The sequence below is a fragment of the Arachis duranensis genome, chromosome 4 (genome assembly GCF_000817695.3).
Source record: "Arachis duranensis cultivar V14167 chromosome 4, aradu.V14167.gnm2.J7QH, whole genome shotgun sequence".
NCBI lineage: Eukaryota > Viridiplantae > Streptophyta > Magnoliopsida > Fabales > Fabaceae > Arachis > Arachis duranensis.
This window is the reverse complement of record NC_029775.3, coordinates 1,931,422-1,950,518: the sequence shown is the minus strand read 5'-3', so window position 1 is coordinate 1,950,518 and position 19,097 is coordinate 1,931,422. Positions and strand designations below refer to the sequence as shown.

The window sequence follows — 19,097 nt, the reverse complement described above, 5'->3', positions numbered from 1 at the left end:
GATAAGACATATAAGGCAACATTCCAAAATTTTTTCTACACATCTCTGGATTAACACTATGCCTCATGATATGTTACGCTGTTTTATAACAAACTTTTAATAAAAAAAATTTCTTTATTTTCTCAGACATGCAATCCAATGGTTGTAACTTCCTATAGTTTAGAGAAAAAATATTAGGAAATTAAAAGTTTTTGGATGTTTATGTCTCTATAGCATTATCTTTATTAGGTAATAACAGTTCTTATCCACACTAGAAATTTTCTAATGAAATTCCATTTCAGTAATATATGAATGTAGTATGCAGAATCACTCTCTCTACTCTTGATCTTGAAATCACTCAAATTGGCTAAATATTTATTTGCATATCTTATAGTCCTTCAAATTTATAATTGATGAAAAAATTCACAGAAACGTCTTAGAAGTACAGTGATGAACTAACAAGTAAACTAACTTACATTCTGAGAATTAGCATCACTTCCTTCACTGCTACCTTCACTTGCTATAAGTTTATAATCTGACCTCAATAGGTAGTGTTTGGTGGATAGCTAGAGACTGAAGGACTGAGATTGAGAGACGGAAACTAAGAGACAGGGGCTAAAAAAATCACAGTATTTTGTTTGGTGTAAAGTGGGAGACAGAAATTGAAACAAGAATAAAGTTCTAATTTAATTTACACAAAGGGTAAAATTAGAATTAATTAATTGAAATGGAGGTATTTTAGGTATAAAATATTATTAAAGTTTCAGTCTCTGTCTCTAAAAATTTCAGTCCCCTGTGTCCCTACTTTTTGGAGGTACTGAAATACTAGAATTTTGGGGACAGAGACAGAAATTTTAATAATAATCTCTAAACCAACAAACATGATATCGAGTCTCAGCTCAGTCTCTCTTTCAGTACCTCAAAACATATGGGCTTTAGATTGCATGGACAAAAACCATGTCAAAGTAAGATGGGTCAAAAAAAAAAAAGAAAAAAATATGAAAACAATTATTTTTTTGTTTCCTGGCCAGTATTACTTTTGGGTTCGTGAAGAACGCATAAAGATTGATGAGAAGAGTTTTCGTGCCAAGTGAAAATAGAGGCATACCACTGCCCACAAAACTCCGAACACCAATAGAGAGATAGAATCATCTAACAAAAAACTGAAAAAAGGCAGAATCATCCAACAATAAGACCCAAAGCAAGCAATCCAGCATTCCTCTCCTCCGATCAACAGAGAAGAACGGAAAAAGAAGTATTGATACAGACGAAGAGCAACTCATTTCCATGACAACAGCGTTTAATGGCTCACCAGCGTTCTACTCTATTCTGTCATCCAGCAGCGGCCACTGTTATTGGTAGAAGGAGCGCCTCACTGAGATGAAGTATTCTTGGTTATCTTGATTAGGATTAGAAACGATTGAGTGAGATGAAAAGGAGGGAGTTAGTGGAATTATCCCTATCCATAACTTCAAAAAATATTTTTTCGTTTTCTTCAAATCTAACAAATTAAAATATGCAAACGACTACGAAGGAAAAAAAATTAAAAATATCGGATTATTAGTTGTTTCTTTCACTAATTAGTTATTTTTTCTTTCACTGACATGTTTACTGACCGTGCATCGCCAAGACTTAACCTTCCGATATATTTGACTTTCGATTTTAACTGGAATCCTAGTTCTCCAATCATTATATACCTAAGACCAATCTTTATCAATTTTTCCACAAAATTATATTATCTATTTTTTCATGTTAATTACTCTAATTTTATGTGTCAAATGATTTAGTATATTTAATTAGTAGAATTATTAGGTCATTAGGAGAGTCAATATCCACTCTTTATATTCAAACATCACAGATGTCCTTCTCGCATTGGTTCACACGTTATAGTCACCTTAACTATCAATATGCTTCAGCCACCACAGACGGCACCCAACTATATATAATACACATTAAAAAAAGATCTACCAATTTCTAAAAACAAAAATTAATACACCGACCATTAATTTACGAAACTTGTCCAAACCACCTTATCACTCCCCTCCTAGGACGGTATAAATGTTGAACTTGAACACAAGTCCAAGTCCTGCCATCCCTCCTTGATTAAAGGGCACAAAAAAGTAAGAGACAACTTTGACAAAGGTGATCATTTAATATTATTTCTTTCAGAAACTAGAGTGCTTTGTTAGAACCAGAAATCAATCTCTAATTTTTTTTTTTCAGACAGTAAAAGAGTAATTTCATCCGGATGGACAAGGAACATCTAACGAAGCTAAACTTTGTACATTGTTTGAAGCATCTTCTATCCATACCAGGTTTGGAGTGGTAAAAACTAACTTGGCTAATTCATAAGCAATTTTGTTCTTATTTCTTTTAACATGGCTAAATGAAATTCTTCTAAAATACTCACTCAAAGAAAGAGAATCAGCAATGAATGATTCAAATTTTGAAGTTGAACTATTTTTTTAATAATATTTAAAAAATTGCATAAAATTTTAATTTTTAAAATATTTTTTAAAACTATATACTTAATATATAGTATTTTTTATTTGCCGTTCCTATCTTTTAGAATTTTGTTTTTGTCGATAACGTAAATTTTCGAGTATTATTTTAATAATTTATATTGTATTTATATTTTATAATTAAAATAGTAAAAATACAATGATTTAATTTATATATTCATAAAAATTATTTATTTTACTTAAAAATTTCTTCAATGCTCTGTCTCTCCTGTGATCTTGTCTCCAAATTACTTTTAAAAAAAATGTTTTTATTAATTATTTACTTTTAAATTTTTTCTTTTTTTTATAAATAGTTTTTTACTTAATATATTTAGATATTATGAATTCTTTTCTGGTTATATTACTTATCATGAATTAAGTTGCTGAGATAATTGAAAAAACAATTCTTTTTTAATTTTTGTAAATTTTAAATATTTTAATTTTTTTAATTATATAAATAATTGACATTAAACGGCTTTTTAAACAAATTTATTTGCGGGTCATAATTCTTCCAATAAGGGTACTCTCTAGTCTCTACCCCAACATTTCCCCTGAAATTACTACTAGCTATTTAGCTAAGAAGAAAATGTAAGTATCAACAACTAACTTTAATTTTTAAATTTTAACCGATTATGTGTTAGCATCTAAAATTGGAAAACTAATAACCAAACAGAAAGTATATTAAATTTAGATTTTGTTAATTTGTGTTTAAGAATGGTAAAAACTCAAGTGAAGTCGATTTCATGTGAAGTTGATATCTGATAGCCGTTAGATAAAAATTTAGTCAAATCAGTCAAATCATCTAACGGCTCTCAGATATCAATTTCACGTGAAGTCGACTGCAGCGAGTTTTCATTTTTAAGAATACACATTGAAATTATAAATAAAAAAATAATTAAAAATATAAAAAATTAAATTTTTAATATATTTATTTTATATTTGGTGAAAGAAAAAAATTTAAGACTTTTTATTATTGATAATCTTATGGGTCCTAAACCATTAAATTTTAAGTATAGTTATTTCAGTTGTTCTAAAATACAGGTTAATTATGCTAAAAAAATGTTAATTTTTTCTCATACATTAGGCTTTTTTTTTATATGGAAATTATTATCGTATTATTTTTTATTATAGAAAAGTAGTGTGTTTTAATTTACTATGGAGGTAATCATAAATGATAAATTGGAGAATTCAATTTACATATTTAAAAAAAATTAATATTAAAACACAAACTAGAGGACAGGTTTTATGTTTTAAAAAATTAAAGTTCAGAAATCGAATAGTAAATTTTGTATTACCTCACAAATCAAAGATAGATTTTATGTCAGTTTACAAATGGTAGATTTGTATCATTTCACAAATTAAAAGGTAAATTTTATGTTTTAAAAATTAAAAAAAATTAAACTTCACAAAATCATAAAATCAGATTTATAATCTCTATATAAAAAAAACACTAAATTTTATACATTATTAAAAAATATTACTATAAACCTCATATCAAAATTAAAAACTCGATACATTGCATTATTTCATGTCATGGCTCCTCATACATCTAACATTCAGGGCTTCTGGCTTGTGTCAGAGCTACCAGCCTCAGAAGACATAATCACATGCATGATGCATCCCATTTCCTATCTCCATGAACCTCATTGTAACGGAGCTGCCACGCTCCCACTCATATACAGTCAAATTCATTGTCGGCAAACAGTAATTTTAATTTCAGTACAGTACCCAAGGTTAAAAACTAAAGAAAAGGAAGATGTATTGTTCAAACAATATTTCTTTCTAATAAACTAATAAATATGACAGAAGATCCTCATAATCTATTATTATTAATTTAGTATTTTAGTTAAATAATCTAATAACATATTTTAGTCCATATTTATAAATATTAAGAACNTATTATGTATATCCTACGAATATATTTTAAATAAACCTAAAAATAATATACTTTGATAAATAATAGAGTAGCATTTTATGACATTTAAATTAAATTTGATTAATTGAAAAATACAGTTTATATATTAATTTTTTATGAATAAATATATAAATTAGCCTTTAAAAAATTTTCGATTGGGTATTTTGCTTTCTAACCATTTTTTTGATAGAAGTTTATAAAATTACTATTGTCATATAAATTGGTCCTTTAGTGGAGACTAACTTATATTATAATAATATTTAAAAAAATTTAATTGTTTAAACACTTATTTATCTAATATAAATATTAAAAATTTGATTGTAAGTGATAAATGGATAACTTGTCTAACAGAAATATTTTTCGAAAATTTTGAGAGCAACAAAAAATTATTAGAAATCAAAGTATTAAACTTGAAATTTTTTGGAGATAATTTGGATGTTTCTTCTAATTTTTTATTAATCGATGATCATTAAATAAGAATATTATCCCATAATAATTAGTATAAAAAATGTAATTTACTTAATGAGTTCATTTTTTCTAGAAAGAAAATAAAAGAACAAAAAATTATGCAAGGGTTCTGTATCAAACATTCAAACAGATACCAACAAAACTCAGATGGAGTTAGTGAATAGTTGAATCCTTTAAATACTTAGTGGGATTAAATTCCTCATAATATGTATTTTGGAAACTTAGTTAAGAAAAGCATAGTCATTTTAATAATCTCAAAATTTTGAAAACGGAAGCTAGTAATAGTGAACAAATATTAAACATTCAAAGCATTCAAACTAGTGGTTAGGTGGCGTTAATGATGAAAGCTTATTCTTTAATGTGGGCGATTAAACCCTAAACCCTTTAATCATAACATCTGGATCTGTGGGATCCAGTTTTTATATCAAAAGTGTACACTTCACAGTACTAAAAAACGGTCATATTACTTTTCCTTTTCACATTTTTCTAAGACCAAAAAAGGAACCATGAAGTATGAACTATGAAAGCTGCTGCTGTTGTTATGGTAGGGTATATATAGGGTGTTTATGGCTCGGTCTGGCTCGAAGATCTAGTCTGATCTTGAATTTTTTAGAGACTAATTTGGTATGATTTTAAAAAATCTGGTCATTATTTCGAGTTGGGACTGAGTCATGGTTCGGGTCATCCAAATTCGATCCGATGGTCAAGTCATCATATACAATTAATATTTTGTGCTATTAGTGATGGATGATGACTATTTTTATGTAGAATTTAAATATTATAAATCTTAATATTTTGTGTTATTAGTCATTATAAGACTATAAGTTAATGTTTTATGTTTAAAAACTTAAATACATAAGACTTTAGACTAATATATAATATTGTGTTATTTGTATTGATTTAAATATTAGGTGTTGTTAGACAATATTAGTAGTGATTGTGGTTATGCTTTAATTTTAGGAAAGGTTTAGTTCTTGTTATATTTTCTAAGTGAATTTTACTATATCAAATAATTGTTAGAGTTTTGAAAATTTAGATATTTTCACATGCTAGCTTACAAGAAAGTAATATTAACGGCTAAATTTTTATTCGGTTTTTATCCGGTATAATCGTAGCCCAAAAGTGTGTTGATTTCATTGGGTTTAGGACCGGATTCGAATCTAACAAATAGGTCTTGTATATATTTTGGGCCAGATCTAAATCACGTTAAACCCGAATTCACCCAACCCATAAACACTCCTATATATATATATATATATATAAAACTCCAAAATATCAGGCTGGCAATGTCATTTAAACGAAATGATATGATAAAACGCTTTACATTATCCACGTATCAAAATTAGGCTCTATATATAATCATGAAGAATATTATAAAACAGATTCAGTAAGTACTTTAGCTATGATTATGATCAGAAAATGTGTACTTGTAATGATCTTCATCAGCAAAACCAATGCTAGGATCTCTCCCATTCCTAATTGCTTCCCTCACTCTCTCTATCCTTTCAAGAATCCCTTTAACTGCCAAATCAAATGCATCTTCAATGTTAGACCTTGGATCTGCATATATTATACTTGGAATCAGTTTAATAACCTCCTCTCTCAATGCAACTACCTCATCCTCTGGAATCGCCATTAACACCTTCTCCACACTAATATTTTTCTCATTCCATTCTTTTACATCCCTCACAGGTATATAAACTGAATACTTGGTTCGATTCTGCGGTAAATTCCATCGGTACTGCGAATAAGCCGTGCCAGGGTGGAAGAAAACCGGAACACAACCAGCCACCATTGAATCGAAAATCGACCTTCTTGTGTAAGAATCTCCCGGAGGCTGTAAACAGAACACTGAATCCCCAAACTCCATTATAACATTAACAGGATCCTCACATTTTTCTTTACCATAGCTGCAATCAATGAATTTGCAAGCACGCGAGCTTCTACAATGTTGTATCACTTTTCCTCTAATGGAATCCTCGATTTCAGGCCTAGGGGCGCCGGTGAAGGTGAACAAGTGAGGCCTCTCTCTGTTCCTGATCTTCCTCTGCCACTCAACAATTTCACTTTCTTTCAATGGATGAAACGAGGTTGGATATGGAACAGCATAATCATTGTTCCATGAGCTTCCTTCCACGGCCAGCATTGACATGTTCATGGATTCCGGTAAGAATCTAAAGTTGCTTCCCCAATCCGACAAAGTATTATGTTGTCTTCTGAAGTCCCAAGAAATCCTCCCAGAAATTACGAAATGGTCCCTTCCCCACATTCTTTTCCACTCCTTTTGACACGAAAGCCAGCGAGCAAGGTCTCTTCCAGAAGCATCCCTGACCGTCAGATTAGACACCCAAAGGAATCTACTGACGTCGAGGCCGGCGTAGAACGGAACGAAAATCGCCGAAGCTACCGACGAGTCATTCGTCAAACACTTGTAATTTTTTATCTTGTGATGAAAGATGAGCTCTAAGGAGAATTGGTTTGTTTCATACCAATTGCTGTTCGTGAAAAGCTCTGGCGATTTGGAACTGGAAGAATTGAGTTTTGGGCCGAAGCCCATGTTTTCCATGTACGGACACATGTTGGGCTTATCGGTTCCTCTGGTTAGAGAATCGCAGTGGTCAATCAAGTAGCGGTTGAAGCGAGGGGGAAGGTCGTGAACGTAAACGTACCTGCCATGGCATGGATCTACTTGTTCTCCATTGTTGTTGAATACTAGTTCAAGTGAAGGAGAATGATTGAAGTGTGTTACAATTATGGTACATAAGAGGAGAGAGATGAGGGTTAGAAAGCCGAGTTGGTGATCGTAGCAGCAGGTTCTTGAGATCATTATTGATGGCTTTTCCATTTGATCATCACAAAAGGAGGAGGAGAAGAGGGTCTCTTTAAGTAGTTAAAGTGGTAAACTGAGAGAGAAACGTGTAGGCAAGGTTGTCGAGTGTGGGAAAAATGCAATCTCAGTATCTCACTCAGCTTTTCGGGATGATTCGGTCATAAAGACAATTAGACAAAGATGGGTAGTCAAAACTCAAAACGAGAGAATGTTATCATTATTCACCGGTAAACAAGGGTTTAAAAGCCAACTAAGAGGTTAAGGGTTTAAGCGGCATAAGTTTTTCTATACTCATTTAAGAGATCATGGATTTGAGTTTTTTTATTTTTGATAAAAAAATTTAAAAGATATTAGTTAAATAAATATAAGTGTAAATATATATTTTGTTTCTAATATTTATAATTTTAAAAAAATATTTTTAATATTTAATTTTATTTTTAATATATTTTAATTTTTTAATTTTATTTTTAATATTTTTTATTTATGACAAAATTATTTTTTAAAAATTTTTAATTTTGTTTCTGATATCTAATATGAAGTTAACGTCAAGATAATTTTATTTTGTGACTGAACATAAAACAAAGAAAAAAGACCTAAGAAAAAGAGTAGTATTCTTCTTTAATAATAATGTCTAAATTATTAGGAGGCAATAATCACTTTAGATACACCTGCTTGTTTAAAACAGCAGTCTTAGCCATTAAATCAGCCGCTCTGTTTGCTGTTCGCTGGATGAGCACTAAAGTAGCTGTCCAATTGTGCTGGAGTATCTCTTTGATTTTGTCAAGCAGATCAGAGTCATTCCTAATAATGCTGGTTGTGCCTCGCGAAACAAGAAGAAACTCATCAAGGTTATCAGTTTCACATATGACCTCTTTGCACTCGCAATCCCAAGCTATAGCAAGCCCTCTCCAAATAATATGAAGCTCACAACAGAGAACACTAGAAAGAGGTATACTGGCAGAACAACCTTTTATCCAAATTCTCATGCTGTCTTTAATAATACATCCAAAGCCAGCTAATGGCTCATTTTCAAAAACGCTTGCATCGTAGCTCACTTTACACACATTCATTGGAGGTGGTTCTCAGTTATATTATTTCAAAAAAGAATGAATAATATGTTTTTGGTTGATAACAACATTAGAGAAATCTCGAGCAGCATGTTTAACTAAGTGAACAATTTTTTCCTTACTTCATGGATTATTTTGGTGGAAGATGTCATTGTTCATATCCCTCCAAATCTACCAAAAGGCCACTGCAAAGAGAAACTCATTTTTGTTGAGATTAGAACGAATCCAAGACACAAAATCCAAACTAGAGTCCTCAGCAGTCATTCCCAAATTTAAGCTAATCCAAATCTGACAAACTAACGTCAAGATAATTTGGATATAAATAAAAAATATTAAAAATAAAATTGAATGTAATTAAACGTTAAGAATACTTTTAAAAAATTACAGATACAACAACAACAAAGCCTTGTCCCACTATGTGGGGTCGGCTACATGAATCAAACGACGCCATTGTGCTCTGTCATGTATCATATCTACAGAGAGACCGTTTACATGTAGATCTCGTTTGACCACCTCATGGATGGTCTTCTTAGGTCTTCCTCTGCCTTTCGCCCTTTGTCCATCTTCCATCTCATCCACCCTCCTGACTGGATGTTCTATCGGTCTTCTTCTCACATGTCCAAACCACCTGAGACGCGATTCAACTATCTTTTCCACAATGGGTGCTATTCCAACTCTCTCCCTTATATCTTCATTCCTTATTTTATCCAATCGCGTATGACCACTCATCCATCTCAACATCTTCATCTCTGCCACACTCAGCTTATGTTCGTGCTTCCCTTTAGCCGCCCAACACTCCGTATCATACAGCATAGCCGGTCTTATAGCGATGCGATAGAATTTACCTTTAAGTTTTAAAGGCACTTTTTTGTCGTATATAAAACCAGATGCACTCCGCCATTTTGACCAACCTGCTTGGATCCTATGATTTACATTCTGTTCAATCTCTCCATTATCCTGTATGATGCACCCAAGATACTTAAAACTTTTAACTTTTTCTAGGATGTTTTCTCCAATCTTCACCTCTATATTGGGGTTTTCCCTTCTCAGACTGAACTTACATTCCATATATTCTGTCTGGTGTAATCCTATACCAATAGGGAATTCCTCTGTCACACCACCTTGAGTCTTCACACTAGTTGTGGCCCTATCATACATGTCTTTAATTGCCTGAATATATGCGATCCTTACTCTCCTCTTTTCTAAAACCTTCCATAAGACCTCCCTTGGTACCCTATCATACGCTTTTTCCAAATCAATAAACACCATATGTAGGTCTCTTTTACTACTATGATACCTCTCCATCATCCTTCTTAATAGGTATATCGCTTCAGTGGTAGATCTTCCTAGCATAAAACCAAATTGATTCTCTGTTACTTGTGTCTCTTTTCTCAACCTCCGTTCTATCACCATTTCCCATAACTTCATAGTATGACTCATAAGTTTAATCCCTCTATAGTTTTCGCAACTTTGTATATCCCCCTTACTCTTGTAGATAGGTACCAAGGTGCTCTTTCTCCACTCATCAGGCATCTTCTTTGACCTTAAAATATCATTAAAAAGCTTGGTTAACCAGTTGATGCCTTTTTCTCCAAGACCTTTCCAAACCTCAATCGGGATATTATCAGGTCCTACTGTCCTGCCATTTTTCATCTGCTTTAAAGCCTTTTTTACCTCGAAGTCTCGAATCCTTTGATAGTAGTCAAAGTTTTGATCTTCTTCCCTTGTGCATAATCGACCAAGGCTCGGAAGAGTCTTCTGTCCCTCATTAAATAACTCGTAGAAGTAACTCTTCCACCTTTCATTAATCTTCTCCTCTTGAGCCAACACATCTCCATCCTTATCCTTTATGCACCTAACCTGATCCAAATCTCTCGTTCTTCTTTCCCGACTCTTTGCGATTCTATATATACCTTTTTCTCCTTCTTTCGTGCCCAAAGACTGGTAGAGACCCTCATATGCTCTTATTTTTGCTTCACTTACAGCCACTTTTGTCTCTTTCTTAGCCGCCTTATATTTTTCCCAATTATCTGCATTGCGGCATAAAGACCACTCTTTAAAGCATTCCCTTTTTATCTTTATCTTTTCTTGTATACTCGAATTCCACCACCAGGACTCCTTGTCTCTTGGTCCTATTCCTTTAGATTCACCAAAACTTTCTTTTGCTGTTCTTCTAATAACTTCTGCCATCTCCCTCCACATCTCTTCCGCGCTTCCATTCCCATCCCACTTTGCCTCTTCTCCTACCTATCTTAGGATTCTTTGTTCCTCACCTTTCATCCGCCACCACCTCGTCCTTGGGTTCTTCGTATAATGGCTTTTCCTCAACCTTTGCTCAACGCGAAAATCCATGACGAGCACCCTATGCTGTGTTGTCAAACTCTCTCCCGGAATAATTTTACAGTTAATGCAAAATTTCCGGTCAACTCTCCTCAACAAGAAGAAGTCGATTTGAGAGATTGTCATGCCACTCTTATAGGTTATAAGATGTTCGTCTCTCTTTTTAAAACATGTATTTGCGATGAGAAGATCAAAGGTTGAAGAAAAGTCCAAAATAGTTTTACCCTCGGCATTGATCACCCCGAAACCATGGCCTCCGTGAATACTCCCATATCCAGTCACTTCTCTCCCAACATGGCCCTTTAAATCTCCTCCTAAGAAAATCTTATCTTCCAAAGGTATGCCTTGAACCAAACTCTCTAGATCCTCCCAAAACCTTATCATGTGTTGTTCGTCCGAACCCACTTGCGGTGCATAGGCATTAATCACATGGAAAGCACCTCCCTCCACCACAAGTTTGATAGAGATGATCCGATCTCCCACCCTCTTGACATCCACTACGTCCTTCTTCCACTGCTTATCCACAATTATTTCAACCCCATTCCTATTCTTCACCTTTCCTGTATACCAAAGTTTGAAACCAGAAGTATCCAACTCCCTAGCCTTTGCACCAACCCATTTCGTTTCTTGTAAGCACATAATGTTAATCTTCCTCCTTATCATGGTGTCCACCACCTCCATGGACTTTCCTGTTAGAGTGCCTATGTTCCATGTCCCAAATCTCAACCTTCTTTCGCTTCGACCTTTACCTTTTACTTTGTGAACTAGCTTATTTACCTTCGTCCGTTCACGAAAACGCGAGAACCCTTGCTCCTTTAACACTACATTCGGGCACCGATGCAGCGGCTCTTACTTTGACACCGTACTCGAGCCATACGGCGCGTTGCTTCCGGGCAACGACCTAGTTTTAGCGCAATAATATCTTTGATTCATGTCATGGGGGTTCGGCTATATTTTTATGTTGGTTGCTGAAGACCTAACACAACCCTCTTCCTTTATCCGGGTTTGGGACCGGCTATGGATCGCAAGTGTAACATAGACGAAGTTATTAAAAAATTACAGATATTAAAAACAAAATTATACTTTATTCTAAATATAAAAAATAAATTCTTAATAATTTTTTTTTACTTTGTTTTTTAGTGAGTTGGTGACAGTTTTTTTCTTACTTTTTTTTAAGTTAACAAAACCCTTTAATTATTTATAGATAGGAAAATTTTTTTTCCAAAACCAAAAATCTCATTACAAATAAAAAAAAAGGAGTTTTATATACACCAGTGTATTAATAAGAATAAGAGTAAAGTATCTTTTTTATTTCTAATATTTGGGGTAAGTCTTAGAGTTGTCCCTAATATTTAAATCGTTCTATTTAAATTTCTATCATTTCAAAATTATCTCAATTTTGTCCTGCCATCAATTCTGTTAACGGATCCCTAATAGCAGACAACATTGAGCCAATTTTAAAACATTAGAAACTTAAATAAGACAATTTAAATGTTATGAACAACTTTAAAACTTATCCCAAACGTTAAGAATAAAAACGATACTTTACTCTAAAAATTAATATACTTATGAATCCAATTTTTTTATTTATTAAATATGAAGACTTGGTATTAATGTAAGATTAGTTACAAAGATAAATATTTTATAGTAAATATAGTAGACACTAGATAGTTGACAAACCCATGCTTTTTCTTTAAAGAATAAAAAATTGGTTGCGCTATCCAATTTCTAAATATTATTTATCTTTTGTATAGTGTAAGAACAAAGAAAAAATATAAGAGAGACTTCCATTATTATTATTATTATTATTATTATTATTATTATTATTATTATTATTATTATTATTATTATTACAATGAGAGTTGTTCTGTTTATATATGCTCTACAAGTAATATGACTAATTACTTACTATACAGGTTACTCCTAACTAGCTTTATCAACTATAAACAGATTTTAATTATAGCTTCTAATTATCTCAGTCTTACTCCTTTCATTCTCCCTCAAACTTAGGGTGCTAAAATTCTGCAGCCTGAGTTTGTGTCGAAATTTTAAGAACTTATTTGACGAAATAGCCCTTGTCATGATATCTGCCACCTGAGCATATTCGAAAATGTGATGCACCTGTAACATGTCTTTTGCAACATGATCCCTGAGAAAGTGTAGATCAATTTCCAAGTGTTTGGACCGTGAATACTGGACTGGATTCACAACCATTTGGATAGCTCCTTGATTGTCATAGTAAATCATAGGAACAAGCAGTGTGATGTGAATTTCGAACAAGAACTTCTTGATGGCTAAGAGCTCTGTAACTAGGTTGCATACCCCTCTATATTCGGCCTCAGTACTGCTTCTTGAAACTGAGACTTGCTTTCTCGATGACCAAGAGATAAGATATGGCCTCAAGTAAACACAAAACCTCGTTGTTGACTTTCTATCCTCTATATCCGAGGCCCAATTCGAATTAGTGTATCCTGTAAGTTTGAAGTTCTGCATCTTTTGTAGATGGAGACCCAAGGTGGTTGTGCCTTGAAGGTATCATAGAATTTGATTGACCGCTTTTCAGTAAGGCTCGCGTGGTTGCTACACATGAATTGCCACACCTTGTTGACTGGATAAGTGATTTCTGGCCTAGTTATAGTAAGGTATTACAAGCTGGCTACATTGGATCAATAGAGACTCGGATTATCAAGAGGTCACCAGCAGTGGATGTGAGTTTTAAATTAAATGTCATAGAAGTGGAAAGAGGGTTGTAATCTTCAAAACTTGCCTCCTTTAAAAGGTCCATGATGTACTTTGACTGTGTGAGCAAGAGACCACTTGCAACTGGCCGAACATCAATTTCAAGAAAATAGTAAAGATCACCCATATCTTTCAGTGAGAAGCTATCATTGAGCTGTTTGATGAGCTCATAAATTGCACTAGGTAAAGTTCCAGTGACAATGATGTCATCAACATAAAGAAAATTGAAAATTGTGGTTGTTGGTGGAGCTTTATAGAGGAGTGAAACATCAGACTTGGTGGCTACTGCAGTGCCCCTGTGAGCTTAAGGAACCACACCCTGGAATCTTGTTTCAGCCCGTACAGCAACCTTGTGAGCTTGCATACCACGTTAGAATTTCTTACTTTATAACCACACGACTGCTTCATATAAACTTCTTCACCGAGCTCTCCATTAAAGAAAAGCATTATTAGAGAGAGCAAGAGTGAGCAAAATTCTTATTGTTGTAGGATGAATTATAGGGCTGAATGTCTCTTTTAAGTAAATACTGGGTCACTGATGAAATCCCTGAGCAACAAGTCGGGCCTTGTACCTATTGATCGATCCAGCAGGGTGACATCTAACACGAAAGATCCATTTGTTTCCGGTTGCTTATCGCCGAGGCAGTAACTCGACAATATCCCAAGTGTGATTTCTCATTAAAGCAGCGTATTCTTCATCCATGGCTTGCTTCCAATAAGAAATAATGAGGGATTCTTTTGCAAATTTTGGTTCTAGTGGCTTGAGCTCAGCTACAAATAATCTTGGTTTCAAGGTTCCACTCTTAGCTCTTGTGAGCATGGGGTGAGAATTTTGAATGACTTGAGATTGGATAGTTTGAGTTGGAGCATCTGTTGAAGGTTGTGGGCTGTGGGTTGGAGAGGGTTGGTTAAGTAAGAGCTAAGTTGGCAAAAATGATGTTGAAGTAGATGATTGAATTGGTGTTAGGGGTGATGGTTCAGATTAAGAGTTTGTGAGAGGCAATTTTGGTAGGTATGGGTGGAGGAGCAAGTTTGGGTAATGATGAAACAAAGTCATAGCTGGGATCTTTGAAGGGAAACACTTTTTCTTCAAAAATAACATTCATTGTGATAATGATACGACCAGTTCTTGTCAGACACTTGAAGCCATTATATTATGGAGCAGGCCCGAGATACACACATGCTTCAGAACGGAACTACAACTTGGTTTCATTGTAAGGTCTTGTATTGGGAAAGCATAAGCAACTGAAAACTTTCATCATATTTAGGGACTGAGTCTTGCCAAACAGTCTCTGGCTTGGTGAGGTAATTTCAAGGTAGCAGTGGGCAGAAAATTGATTAAGTAAGCAGCAGTTACAAACGCCTCTCCCCAGAACTTCATAAGCAAACTTGCTTCTACCAACAAGGTTAGACCCATAGTGGTGATGTGTCTGTGCTTCCGCTCTATGCTGCCGTTTGGTTGATGAACATAGGAGTACAAAAACCTGTGTTGGATACCTTCACCACTGAGAGATTTAGTTAAAGCAATATATTCCTTTGCATTGTCAAATTGAATTTGTTTAATCTTTACACCTAATTGGAGCTCTTAGGGGTGTCAAAAAATTCTAGGAGGCGGGGATCCCCGCGGAGACCGCCCCGAATGGGGCCCCGATGGTTGGGAATTTTCCCCGTGGGGATGGAGATGGGGAGCAAAATTCTCCTGAGAGGGGACCCGAGCGAGGATTCCCGCCCCATCCCCGATAATTCCTCGAATGTTTGAAATTTCTTAAATAATCTTATTTTACTTCTAACATAGGAATTTTTTTAGTAATTTCACCAATTAAAAAACCCTAACCCTATTATTCAGTCTTCCTTACTCACTGTGTTGTTTGCTGCGCCATCTACTCTCTATTTTCAGTCCCAACTCTCTTCTATCTCCACTTTGTTCAAAATACAAAACTCCCATAGCACCATACGCTGTTCTCTCCCACAGCCCCAACTCTCTCCAGTTTCCACTTGATGTTAAAGACTATATCTTATTTTTTTTTAGAATGGAAATTGTATTTTAAGATTTTATTTTATGGACTATAATTTACTATGTTGTATTTGTGGACTTATAATTTTGAATAAGATATGTTTGTGTGTTTGTAATAGTATTTTTTAGTTTGTTTTTTATTTTTTTGATATTTTTTACTATAATTTTCATATGAATGTTAAACATAAGGGGATGGGGAATGGAGCTTCGCGAAAAATACGGGGAACGCGGAGAATGGGGATGGGGACAATTATTCCCCCACGGCGGAGATCGGGACGGGAATAGAAATTAATTCTGGGGGCAGGGACGGAGAGCAGGGAGGCATCCCCCGCCCCGTCCCGCCCCATTGACATCCCTAGGAGCTCTACCATTTTCTTAAGGTGCATAAAGACTGCACGTACTTGTGATTTGTTGTGCAATAAGTATATCCAAGTGAATTTAGAATATGTCTAAAAAAAGTGAATGTAATAACAAGAACCATTTATTGATGGAATTGGGGAGGGTCCCTAGATATATCTGTGTATACAAGCTCCAATGGACTATGATATTCAGATGTGGAAATAGGAAAGGGAGTTGTTGAGACTTTCCAAGACAACAAGAATTACAAATCAAATAAGAAACTTTAAAGAGAATATCGCAAGACTTAAGGATTTGTGCCAAGACATTATTAGAGAGGTGACCTAATCTTAGGTGCCAAAATACTCTTTGACAGTGGTAATATGTGTAGCAGGTAAGTTTTTGTGATTTGGTCCAAATGAGTAGAGGTCATGATCAACAGTTATTTGGAAAAGTATCTCCTTGAAACCTTGACATTTTACATAATAAGCATTAGGGTGAAATTCAACCCAAACATTATTATCACACAAATTTATAAACACTAAGCATATTCTTGGTTAAATATGGGACATGCATAAGTCTTTTCAGTTTAACATAGTTTGAAGTTGAAAATGGTTTAAGTAAAGAGCTACCAATGTTTGCAATGTGTAAAGAATTACTATTCCCAACTTGCATTTGCTCATTGCCTGTATATGGATGACACTCTATGAATTGAGAAGCATCTGGAGTCATATGGTATGTGGTGCTTGAATCAGGGTGCAAATTTGGATCAAACACCGTTGAAGGAGCCCCAAATGCATCTGTGGTTGTAAGATTTGCTTGAGTTTTAAAGTGCAAGCCAGAACCAATGAATTATTTATTGAACCTATGCCAACATTCCAAAGCTGAGTGGCCAAACTTTTGACACACTTGACATGTAGGCCTTTTTTGAAAAAATCAGCCTCTTCCTCTTGAGGCACCATAACCTTTACCTCTGCCTCGAAAATTCTGGTAACTACTATTATTATTCATATAATTTCTACCGATTCTTCTATTGTATCCATCCTTGGAGCTTCAATGTCCACCATTTTCTCTACTAAATTCTTCACTATTATATCTTCTTTATGCTACATCTTCTTGCACCATGAATTCTGACCTTCTAAATTTCTCAATGCACTCCTCTTAAGCAAGAAGTATCGATTCAAGAACATCCACTGTGACTGGAATTTTCCTTGCATTGAATACTGTAATAAATGGGTTGTACTCTTCGGACAACCCTCTCAAGATCGCATTCACACATTCTGTTTCATTCATATGAATTTCTGTTAAAATTAACGCATCTACCGTTTTCTTTATTTCCAACAAATATTCACACAGTACACCTTCTTTCTTGATGTTGCTCAACTTATTCTCAGTTGATTTTCTTTTGTCCTAATTTGTAAGGCAACGAATGTCTCTAACCTTTTCCAAATCTGATGAAGGTATGTGCATCCAACCATTCTAGTTGTGATTAAGGGAGTTATCGATGCAAAAAGCCGTGTCTTTACCAGCGCATCTTGCTTTTTCCAGATCTTTTACTCTGCTGATAGCTTTCTATTCTTTTTATCTTCTTCTGTGGCGAACATGTCAGGAATTTTTCTTCCAAGAACATGACTCGTGAGTTCATATCCTTCAATGGTACCTTCAACCTGATCTTTTCATGGCAATAAGTTATCTCCGTCGAGTTTGATTCCTATTGGATTAGTGAATGCTTGAACCTCTTTACTTTTTGATTCCGCCATTGCTGTGGATTTGAAGTTCTGATACCATCAAAGGTATCAGACCCCAGTTATAGTGTAAGAACAGAGAAAAAGTATGAGAGAGACTTCTAGAGTGTAAGTGTATTATTATTGTATATTATTACAATGAGAGAGTTGTTCTTCTCATATATGCTCTACAAGTCTCATGACTAATTACCTATTATACAGCTAATACAGGTTACTCCTAGCTGCCTTTATCAACTATAAACAGATTCTAACTATCGATTCTAACTTATCTTAGCCTTACTCCTTTCAAAAGATATTGAAAACAAATCAATAATTAGGTTGTCTATTAAAATAAATATGTTATAAAAAAAGATTAATTGTCAAAATAAACACCAAAACAATTCTTCCTCCACATATTCTTCAATCCAACAAGTCAATGATTAATTCATTGCAAATCGACGCTTTATTTAAAGATTTGTCGCTACCCAATAGATTATTTCATGCACAAAATAAAATTCAAATTTTCTAACACTTGTTTAAATAAAGTAACGAACTAACTCAACTTAGTTACACCTAAACAATTATGGGATACCAATTTGGCTATATCCAATTATGAAAATGAAGCTATACTAAATTATGGAATGTTGTCATCAGTATGGCAGCGTTTGTAGATCTCCATGTCTCCATATCTACGAGAGACATGAACACGGCGACATATATTTACCGTTTATTTAATAAAAAATACAAATTTTTTATGAATATGCTAGGCTCTGTTTGGTTAATGTCTATGTCCATCCGAGACATGGATACGGTGGTACGTGTACACCGTTTGTTTGCTGAGACATAAAATTTTAAAGATACGGTGACACGCAAATGCACATAAAAGACATGTATTTAGTGTATCTCTTTCAAGTTGTGACACTAAGACACAATCCATGAGACACAAATTTTTCCAATTCTATCCCTAATTATTCTTTAAAATTTCAATCATTGTCCTTTATCATTAACACTTGAGTTGTTTTAGTTTGGGGATAAAATGAACTTTTGAATTAAATACATGTGTCTTGTGTATTATCACCAAACATGTTATAAAATTTGTGTATCTTTGTGTTCATATATATTTGTGTCTTTGTGTTTATATCTCTATTTTTTTGAGACAACAACCAAATACTGTCCTAACACAC

At 34.0% G+C, this 19,097-nt stretch overlaps 1 protein-coding gene across 1 annotated transcript; it reads right to left on the bottom strand.

Annotated features, from left to right (window-relative positions):
* Positions 1-6,177: 6,177 nt before the first annotated feature.
* LOC107482380 (probable xyloglucan galactosyltransferase GT14) lies at positions 6,178-7,820 on the bottom strand. Its single transcript, XM_016102825.3, has one exon. The coding sequence runs from the start codon at positions 7,706-7,708 to the stop codon at positions 6,260-6,262; it is 1,449 nt and encodes a 482-aa protein (XP_015958311.1). The 5' UTR covers positions 7,709-7,820; the 3' UTR covers positions 6,178-6,259.
* Between the last annotated feature and the right edge of the window lie 11,277 nt (positions 7,821-19,097).